The sequence below is a fragment of the Lathyrus oleraceus genome, chromosome 5 (genome assembly GCF_024323335.1).
Source record: "Lathyrus oleraceus cultivar Zhongwan6 chromosome 5, CAAS_Psat_ZW6_1.0, whole genome shotgun sequence".
Lineage (NCBI taxonomy): Eukaryota > Viridiplantae > Streptophyta > Magnoliopsida > Fabales > Fabaceae > Lathyrus > Lathyrus oleraceus.
Genome location: NC_066583.1, coordinates 218,770,551 through 218,781,344, shown reverse-complemented (window position 1 = coordinate 218,781,344; position 10,794 = coordinate 218,770,551). Strand labels below are relative to the sequence as shown.

General features: G+C 35.9%; 2 protein-coding genes across 2 annotated transcripts; one reads left to right on the top strand and one right to left on the bottom strand.

Annotated features, from left to right (window-relative positions):
• Positions 1–568: 568 nt before the first annotated feature.
• On the top strand, positions 569–1,471 carry LOC127079801 (uncharacterized mitochondrial protein AtMg00810-like). The gene is made up of 2 exons (XM_051020167.1): positions 569–705; positions 850–1,471. Exons 1-2 carry the CDS (start codon positions 569–571, stop codon positions 1,469–1,471), a joined length of 759 nt encoding a protein of 252 aa, XP_050876124.1.
• A 1,738-nt stretch (positions 1,472–3,209) lies between these two features.
• LOC127083061 (trihelix transcription factor GT-1) lies at positions 3,210–9,691 on the bottom strand. The gene is made up of 5 exons (XM_051023292.1): positions 8,957–9,691; positions 7,142–7,180; positions 4,130–4,258; positions 3,820–4,044; positions 3,210–3,657 (listed from the first exon to the last, which is right to left on the bottom strand). The coding sequence occupies exons 1-5, from the start codon at positions 9,510–9,512 to the stop codon at positions 3,455–3,457; spliced, it is 1,152 nt and encodes a 383-aa protein (XP_050879249.1). The 5' UTR covers positions 9,513–9,691; the 3' UTR covers positions 3,210–3,454.
• Positions 9,692–10,794: the final 1,103 nt, after the last annotated feature.

Sequence of the window (10,794 nt, the reverse complement as noted above, 5' to 3'; positions counted from 1 at the left end):
AACAATTCACGAACACTTTTTCAGACAAGAAAAATAATATAAGTGATCAAGCAATTAAGAGCCCATGGATAACCATGGATACAAAGGGTGCTAACACCTTCCCTTTGTATAATGTACCTCCCGAACCCAAAATCTAAATTAAGGTTTTTCCTGTTCTTTTCCACCTTTCCTTATTGGATAAAAGAAAAGTCGGTGGCGACTCTTGCTAACCGCGACATTTGCTTTCCAAAGCAAAAAAGCACAAAGTCAGTTCACCGTATGACACTCACATACTTCTCTGACCGCCTCACTGTCTAGCATATCTATTCCTACTTGTTATGCTCGGGATGTTAAAGACGTGCACTGGATAAAAGCAATGAACGAGGAACTTCAGGATCTTCAAGAGAATTTTACATGGGATATTGTCTCTTGACCCCCTGATATCAAACCCATATGATGCAAATGGGTGTATTCTATGAAACTGAATTCTGATGGGTCTCTCAATCGTTTCAAGGCTCGATTGGTTGCCTTAGGAAATAAGTAGGAATATGGAATTGATTATGATGAGACATTTGCACCGGTTTCCAAAATGACATCTGTTCGTACAATACTCTCCATAGTTGCTTCTAACGGGTGGTCTCTTCATCAAATGGATGTGAAAAATGTTTTTCTTCATGGTGACCTGACCGAAGATATTTATATGACTCCTCCTCAAGGTTTATTCTTGTCATCTAAGGGTGTGTGCAAGCTCAAACGCTCCTTATATGGTTTGAAACAAGCGCCTAGAGCATAGCATGAAAAATTCTGCTCAACTCTACTTGGGTTCTCCTTTACTCATAGTCAATATGATTCTTCTCTATTTATTCATAGAACTTCTACTGGAATTGTCCTACTTCTTCTGAATGTTGATGATATGATTATTACTGGTTCTGATCATGCTTCGATTCAAAGCCTTAAACAACAGTTACAAGCATCGTTTCATATGAAAGATCTTGGTAATTTGCATTACTTTCTTGGTCTTGAGGTTCATTCTACATCCAAGGGCATATTCCTCCATCAACACAAGTATGCCACAGATTTAATTTCTATGGCTGGTCTACAATCGGCTAATCCAATGGATACTCCTCTTGAGGTTAATGTTAAATATCATCGTGATGATGGTGATCTCTTGCCTGATCTCTTATTGTATCGTCAACTCGTGGGTATCCTTAATTACCTGACTATTACTCGCCCTGACATATCTTTTGTTGTTCAACGAGTAAGTCAATTCATGCACTATCCTCGTCATCTTCACTTGGCAGCAGTTCGTCACATAATTCACTACCTGAAGGGAAGCTCTCATCGTGGTTTATTCTTTCCCACTGGAATTGCTCCTAAACTGAGTACTTATAGTGATGCCGATTGGGCAGGATGTCCTGATACTCGACGATCTGTCACTGGTTGGTGCATGTTTCTTGGCTCTTCATTGATATCATGGAAAAGTAAGAAATAAGTGAGAGTCTCTAAATCTTCTACTGAATCTGAGTATTGTGCCATGTCTGTTGCCTGTTCTGAAATAATTTGGCTTCGTGGTCTTTTGGCTGAACTTGGATTTCCTCAAACAGAGCCAACTTCACTTTATGCGGACAATACAAGTGTCATCCAAATCGTTGCGAATCCTGTTTTTCATGAATGCACCAAACATATCGAAGTTGATTGTCATTCGATCCGTGACGCATATGATGACATACTAATATCATTTCCTCATGTCAGTACTCAGTTGCAAGTTGCAGATATTCTTACCAAGGTTGTTCCGCGTCCACGTCATCAGTTTCTTGTTAGCAAATTGATGCTCATTGACCAACAACATCAATTTGAGGGGGGTGAATAGGAATTAGTTTATTCATAGATTAAGGGTTTGTTCCTAGAATAATGGAAACAAATCAGAAATTGATTTGTTCTCATTAAATGTAATTAATTAGTGTAATTACTTGTATAACCCTGTAACCTCTATATATACCATAAATAATAATGAGAGAGAGATCAAACCTATTTTTCTGAAAAATAATTCCTTCCTCAATTGAATTCTGAAGGAAGAGGTCTATATGCACCAACCACCAGGTTCGGAACATGTTGACAAACAGTTAGAATGCAAGCTTAAAAAATCCATTTATGACTTAAAATAGGCACCTAAAGCACTGTTTGAAAGGCTTAATTGTCCTCTTAAGAGCATTGGGTTTGTTTCTAGCAAATGTGATCCTTCATTATTCACATTAATTACTTAAACCTATACTAATGTGAGCTAGTTTATGTTGATGACATAATTGTCACCGGTAGCTCTCAGTATCACATTAAAGATCTAATATGCAAACTGAATGGTCAATTTTGCCCTTAAGATGGGTCTTTATTTCTATTTCAAGCTAAGCACCTCAGAGACTTACTTGCTAAAGCAAATTTGTCTGAAGCCAAAGGTCTTCCAACCCCTATGATCTCAAGCTTAAAACTCTCAAGACTTGGATCTGATTATCGCAGTGATCCCTCATTCTACAGGTCTATCTCGGTAGGAGCTCTACAGTATGCAAATATTATTAGCCCTGAAGTTGTTGTCATATCTATCATCGGAGAAGGACATGTTGTATCCGAGAGGACTACAAATCTTTAAGGACAAGTCTTTTAACACCTCTGGTGTTATTTACGGTTTATTATTTTGCAAATTATTGGTCATTGGCAATTGTGTTAGTTCGTGAATTAGTTCATGATTACTCTTGCATTGCAACCTTTCAAGACATCAAAGTAACAACAATAATGTGTGATATTTGTAGGCTTGTAATGTAGTTTAGTGCAAGTAATTGTACAACCATCTACAACTGTCTCTTATCTCCCTCTCGTCCTTATCTTTTTTTTCTCAATCTTCTTTCTCTTCTCATCCATATCTCTTTCTTGATGTGGATTTCTCGTGTAAATGTGCGACACAACATTTACAACTTCCAATCGCCTGATTATAAACAACTGAAATTGTTTTAATTCATAAACCTAAAGTCGAGATTTAAACTGTTCAACTCAAATCAACAGTCGAAATTTATTACTGCATCAAAACTTTCAATGCGAGTTTATAGAAAAATTTTAGGACTAAATTTGATTAAAACTACATTTGCGATGATTCAGAAAGTGCTTGAAATATGATACTCCACTAAAGGTCACATTGCTTAACGAATATTAGTCTGCAAAATCAATAGAGAGCTACATAGAAGTAGAAGTAAAACAGCTGTATCTTTTTCTCAGTCAATCCATATTTACAGATGGCATAGGGACTCGTTCATTCTCCTATTATAGGAATATATGATTATAAACAGCTTTATCAAACTAAACAAATACAGCTTTCAGGTTAGTGCTGCACATATACATATCGTCAAAGATCAAAACAGTTCCCTCCAGTTCTCTAGGACATTTATAATGCAAATAGCTGATGATTGATCATCATACCATGTACCTGCCCTCAACTCACACCTCGGTATATGGCACCAGGTCGAAGATCATCCATATTGTCAATATTTCTATAACCGTCAAATTCTCGAAGGCATGTCCAAGCACGGCGTGCCAGAAAATCACGGTAATCATCTTCTGTATAAAATATCTTCTCTTCGGTATGCACGGGGATATGATCAGAGTCATCATATAGGCACACTTTAATAGCCATTCCTGCAATGATAATTTAGTGCTATGTTAACAACAATTGTACACATACTCTATATTTTGGGAGAAATACAGTGGACTTTAAAAACACTAAAGCTCCTACGGAGTAAAAGTAAAATAAAACCATTAACTTGCCCGAGCTAGCTAAGAGAATAAATGGAAACTAACCTTCATCAAGGTGAAGAGTGTAATTTCCTATAGGCATGTCACGGTCAATACTTCTGATAATCTGTTCCTCATCCTCCAACCAAAATGCACGTTTGGTTCTCAACCTAAAAGCGGCCCTAATTGCCTCCTTGATGGCTTCTGGAGTGCCATCAATACCTATCCTTCTTGTATAATCGCCCCATTTGACTGATATAACCCTTCCACAACAAGACTGACTTTCCCCACCTGCCAAAATAAGAATCAATAACAGAAAAAGAAAGCAATTAACCCTAAAGAAAACAATGACATACTAGTCCCTTGCATAGCTTACCATTTCCGGGAGTTTCTCTCCAATTCCAAGGAGGGACTCCACTTGCTGCAACATCAGCTGCAGCAATGGCAAGAGGGTGTCCATCATGATCCAAACTTCTCTCAAGATTGAGTGTTGGTCTCCCAGAAGCTAATTGCCAAGTATATAAGAACGATGAGAAATGTGAAGGGACAATTACTACTTTGGAAAGAATGAATGCCTGAACATCTAAATGACATCACCCACATATATCTAAATTCTTTTAAATACAACCCTCTTACCTGAATTGGTGAATTCATTTTTCGTTTTGAAAATGATAAAAAAGAAAAACTATTAAATACTGGTTCTGGCCATTAAAATGCTGCAAAGAAAAAATACATTTGAATTTGTAAAACTGATCAATGGTAAGAAAAAAAGGGGTAAGAATACTTCCTCCCACTATATGAATAATACTTACCTTATGAGTTACTACAACTGGGCCTTTTAATTGAGAGAAACTGATGAATGATATACAACAAGTAGCAACAAAACTTTTTCCACTATTTGAAAAAATAATTACCAGTAAAAGAGAAGTACATGTCCTTCTGCTCACTAAAGCTTATTGTGCCCTTTCACTGTCGTATATCCCCTCATGTAACTAACCCCTAAAAGCTGGGAAACTGGGAAACTAGCTATAACTAGTTAGAATAGTAACTTGATATCTTGTTAGAAATAGACGGCTGATTAATTGTTAGTTACTTAATATCTTGATAAAAATAGACCGCTAATAGACTATTCTAACTGACTTTTCAGTTAGTTGGTTTCCTAGATTTTAGATGTTAGATACATGAGGGTGTATGGGATAGGGAGAGTGCACAGTAAGCTCTAGAGAGCAGCGGGATATGTATCCTCTAATAACCAGCCACACATGAACTGAGTGAATTCCTAGTAAAATACAATAACCAGAACATTCCTATAGAGTGCGGCATTTGAATTCTCACTCCAATAGGCTCTCTCCAAAAGTAACATTTCAATATTTTCCCCACTCATTTTATAAGAAAAATAGTATAATATAGAAATCTTAAAAACAACAACCAAGTCTTATCCTACTAGGTGGGATCGTCCACATGAATCATATTTCGCCATAATATTCTATCCAGGATCATGTTTATATCCAAATCATTAATCTCGAGATCTTTTTAATAACTTCTCTTATAATTTTTCTCAATCTACTTCTACCACTATTGTTTGACTTCTCTCTATCTGATTTACTCTCCTTACTATAAAATCTACAGGTCTTTTTTCTAGGTATCCAAATCACCCAAGTCTATTTTCCATAATTTTTTCTACTATAGATGCTACTCCAACACTCTAATATTATCATTTCTAATCTTATCATGTCTAATTTATACCACACATCCAACACAACATCCTCATCTCTGCTACACTAACTTTATTCTCGTGTTAATTCTTAACCACCCGACATATTGTCCCGTATAATATTGCAGGTCTTACCGTAGTCCGATAAAAATTTCCCTTCAGCTTTAGTGGTGCCTCTTTGTCACATAAAACCCCTAAAATCCTCCTTCATTCTAGCCACTCATCTTGAATTCGATATTTTACATCTCCTTCTACTTCTTCATCGTTTGGTATTACGGACCCAAGATAAGATATTTAAACTGCGTGACTTGTGGGATGATATGGTCTCCAACTTTCACCTCTATGTTACAAACGCTTCTCTTTTTGTTGAACTTACATTCCATAAACTTCGTCTTACTCATGCTTAGACGAAAGTCATGTGTTTCTAAAGCTTGTCTCCAAGTCTCCAACCTCACATTTAAATCCTCTTTCAACTCTCCAAAAAGGATTATATCATCTGCAGAAAACATGAATCTCAATGCTAGCATTTGGATGTGTTTCGTGAGTACATCCAAAATTAAAGTGAAAAAGGTATGATTGGGGTTGAACTGTGATGGTTCAACCATAAATCGGACTCGAGGCTAGTCCGGTCAACCTATTCGATCAAATCTATTCTAGATTTCTACATAGTTGTCAATCCTGGATAGTAGAGGGGCCAACCCCAAAAGTGGGATAGCATGGGGCGGCTTCTATTTGAATTATGGTTGTGCAATATGACCAGCAGGCTGCGACGGTGACAGAGTAGACAAGGTTTCTGGTTACCGCCGAAAAAGACCCTTACAACAGTTCCGTTTTAGCTTTTTAGCCATAATAAGTGGATCGCATTCCAATAGCATCATGAAAAAAGCAGTCGAGACGGCCGCTACCCCATTCTAAGACGATATGCTTATGGGATAAGCCAACAGCCACCACCCACTTCGACACGCCATGCCACCGCAATAGCAGCACTTACCTTTGCTATTGACAACTATGAACTGCTATATATAATAATAATAATAATAATATGTTCATTAAACTAGTGCATTGCTTATTTTACATTCTTTAATTTTGATTGATTAAAATATATTTTAATTGTCAAATAGTCTAGTGACTGAAATTCACCTTTTAAAGATGAATAAGTGGGATACCGTAGTGCCCTTACATGTGATATCCTTATACAACTACCAACTGAGCTGGCTTTACGGAACAATTAAAATATATATTTTAAAAGAAATATACAATACAAATATATTTTTGAATTGCAATTTGTACTATTTATTAAACATATATAAATTTTCATTTTGTGAATACATATTATTTAAGTAGTATAATAGTTAATTATTTAATATATTACATAAAATTCAAAAATATATTTAAATATACTTTTAAAAATGTTAAATGCATTTATAATATTTTGTATCTTTTTACAAAACCATTTTTTTTTTTGCATAAAATTTACAAAGTTCAATACACACAACAGATTTTAATACACACTGGTTGTTATTATTTGCCAGTAGTGCAATCTAGAACTAGAACCAAACCAAATTGCCACAAGGCAGCAAAATCCTACATGGTTCATGAAATAATCATAGGACACAACACAAGTGAACAAATAATAGAGTAGAAAATAAAATTGCTGACTTCAAAAAGACATACCTTCAACAGGCCCAAAAGAAATGTTGGCATCATCAATACCTATACAGTAAAATAATGTGTCAAATATCTGTTCTGAAAGCCGAAATGAGAAAAATTATAATTGGACAAACATCCAAATGTCATGACTCAGTAATGACTGACAACCAGAGAAAACCAACTATGGACTCACTTGGGTTCAACTATGGATTCACTTGGGTTGGGTGTGATGATTCAATAGGATAGGAGTTAAGTCCCCTTGAGAATTTCCAAATTGCAGTGATTTATACTCACATATATCAAAAATCATAAGCATAGAGAGGAATAACACAGCTATAAAGCCTAATGTCAATTGATATGGGCTGAGGAACACAGCTATAAAGCCTAATGTCAATTGATATGGGCTGAGGATCACTGCTTAATTAAGGGTAGATAATCAAATATATAAATTTGATTTCAAAACAAACTTCACAAAGTTATACAGTTCTTTACTCCTTTAGATCAGCAATTTTAACCAAGATGCACACCTTTTGGGACTGGATTTGTAGGAATTCCAAAAATGTTATCGATTAGGCAATTAGTTAAGAGAAGAATGGTTAGGTTTTAGCAGTCGGGCATTTTATCGTATTATCTCCACTTCGCAAGACAAGAAGCTCAACCTAATATTCCAAGCCATAATGTTTGAGAAAGATAACAAACAAGTCCTTCTTTTTGGACCAAATCTGTTATAATTGGTAGACTGCCGACTCTTTGGTTTAAGTAATGCTACATACACAACTTATTTTACATGAACTGCCTATGCATCTGTGCCAGAAGTCAAGTGTTTTAATTAACCTCGCAGATTTAAGTTTGATGCCCTCGCAATTCAAAGGCTTTTAACACTATTGCTAAACATGCATTGCGCATAATAGTATGAATACTATTATTATCACATTGTCTAAGAGAAAGCCTGTAAATTCGCCAGTACAAAATTCAAAAAGGCGACACATTGATCCCAGAGTATGCACAAATCACTTTAGTCCCTAAAAACCCTGAGTACTGGCCATATCAGTCCGATGTTAGGACCTAACATGACCAACATTCATAGATTCAGGGACTAGAATAAATTTTTACATTCTAAAATATTTACTTCTAGCCTGTTTATTTTAGCTCTTGAGAACTCTAAAAAGAGTGGGGGCAATTCTCAATCTCACCCTACAAGCCGATTTTATAGGGTTGAATTAAACTCAACCACAACTCTTAACATGGTATCAAGAGTTTAGTTTAAGATCCGGTAGACCACCTGCTATCAGGTTTCCGCTATCGGGCCACCCACCAATTATTTCCACGCTCCAAATGTCTAGTCATGGACATGAGGGAGTCTGTTAAAAGTCTCACATCGAAAAATATATGGGTTGATCGTGTGCTTATAAATAGGGACAATCCTTACCCTACAAAGGGTTGAGCCTATTGGTTAAAAGTGCATTGCTAAGCAACTTTTCTGCATGCTTCCACTAGAACTTTAAACAAACTGGCTTCACGGCTTCACTACAGACAAGATGCCACACCACACGTTTGAAAGCCTAAATAAGCACACTTGCCAGCCAGCAATCTTGGGTACAAACTTGGGGTTTACTCCATTTCTTAAAGATGCTCAACTACAAGATTGACTGACAATGTTTATCTAAAAAAAGTTAGATGAACCGTATAAAAAACTTTATGCAACAGTGCATCAAAACTAAACCACAACAACTTGTACCGAAATAAGCATAATTGCATATGACACAAAAACATAATCAATTATCCAAATATAGCATCAAATCAAAAGTCATGACTACAACACCCAATTGAAGAAAGTACCTTTATCAGAAAACTGCATGTAAGAAGCTTCAACTTTAGAAGTAGGCGTAGGACTCTTATACTGAGTACACTTATTCCTATCTCTCAAGATCTCATCAATCTCTTTGTAACAAGACATTTTCCCAGAACCACTTCCACCTCTATCATGATGCTTAGCTTTCTTAAACTCCTTCAAAAGATTCCTCCATTTATCAGTACACATAGTCGGCGACCGATCGAAACCCTTTTCCCTCATCTTGGCCGATATCTGCTCCCAAAGATGCTTATTCGACTTTGATGTGTTGAAAAGCGAATCCATTTCGCGTCGGAGACCAATGAGACTCCGCGTCTCGTCTTGTACCCAAGTCTCTGCCCGTTTCTTGGGAGCTTTGATCTCCATCTCCGGGTCCTCGCCGCTGCTCTCTGCGCCAAGAATCATTTGCGGCGGAGGTTGTTGCTGTTGGAGGTGAAGCTGCGGCGGTTGAAGATCGGTGGTGGTTACTACTTCCATCATCATGTCGCGTGCTTCTTCTTTGTAGAAATCGATTGGACGAGGCTTTTCGGATGATAAATACATTACTTGGAAATTGATTCTTCTGAATTGAAGAATTGTTGAATTTGTAGTAAAAGATTTAGCTAGGTGAAAAATTGAAATAGCGAAGAAAAATGTTGAAGAAGGTGAGTTTTGGGGTTTGTGTCAGCGTGAAGTAAAAGCTTTTGTTTGATGTGTCAAGGAGGATGGGGTTGAGGTGGACATGTCTGTCTCACTGTCTCTTTATAATGAAATATTAAATTAAATATTCTTTATATTATACTTCTTTTATATTAATCTCTCATTTTTTGTCAAGTATACATACATCTCTAAGTAAGAAAAACAACTTTACCCTTAAAATGACACTTATAAGAATTGCGAGCAATTATGTTTCAAATTTAACATTTTCCAACTAAACATGAGTTTTTTACATATTCTTAGTGGGCGATTTCGGGTAAATAAAATAGAAATGAGGGTACTTAGACTCGTTCTTATAACTTAATATAAAAATATCTTGTTTAATTTTATGATTATTTATATTCACCTCTCGGCATACAAGAAAATAGGTTATCTCTCATCACTCATCTTCACTTTCTTTTATTTAATAACCCTAACTGCCACTCCTCATCATTTTCACCACGACCAACACTCTCACCAAATCAATTGTCATCGATCACCACCAAATTCATACTCACCCTCGAAGTACACAAAGCCAACATATTTCTCATTAATTAGAAAAATAAATCATTTATCATCTTGAAAATTATCATTATGTTAATATGAGAATTTTACCTTAACTTAACATTTCGATATGAATGTGTGATATAAAATATATAAAAATGTTAAGTGTAGATGGTTAAGTTATATTTTTGACATCAAGTCACAAACTTGATATGTTAACTTTATCGACAGATGTGATGAGTTTGATTCGCCTATGAAATCAAGTGTTTAAGACTGAATATATTTTTTTCCACATATTGGATGACTTAAAGATATTTTTTACAACAGTGATGGTTTGAAGCGGTTCACGTACCGAAGACACGTGGAAACAAATTAGAAGACGAAAACCCATGAAGCAGTATATGTGTCGAATTTCTAATAGTTAGTCGTTGCTGCCGGTTGATAATGTACCTAGCATATAAGCAAGTTTTAACTTTGTAGTCAGAGGTCGCATTTCATTTTATTTTCTACAGAACCCATACATCATATTCATTGAGATAACGAGTTTATGAGAAACGTATGAACTTCCGTTCTATTTTCGCTTCATATATTTCAATTGCTTTATTGTTGTTTAATTACTTACATATTTATGTTAATCTAAGTACTT

Bases quoted from the DNA above. Each gene is read 5' to 3' on its own strand.
- LOC127083061 (XM_051023292.1), bottom strand. From the start codon at position 9,512: ATGTATTTATCATCCGAAAAGCCTCGTCCAATCGATTTCTACAAAGAA. The intron at 4,259-7,141 runs GTATGTCTTTTT...CTTGGCAATTAG, and splicing joins TTCTTTTGGGCCTGTTGAAG to CTTCTGGGAGACCAACACTC. The intron at 4,045-4,129 runs GTAAGCTATGCA...TTATTTTGGCAG, and splicing joins GAGAGAAACTCCCGGAAATG to GTGGGGAAAGTCAGTCTTGT.
- LOC127079801 (XM_051020167.1), top strand. From the start codon at position 569: ATGACATCTGTTCGTACAATACTCTCCATAGTTGCTTCTAACGGGTGG. The intron at 706-849 runs GTCATCTAAGGG...ATTTATTCATAG, and splicing joins CCTCCTCAAGGTTTATTCTT to AACTTCTACTGGAATTGTCC.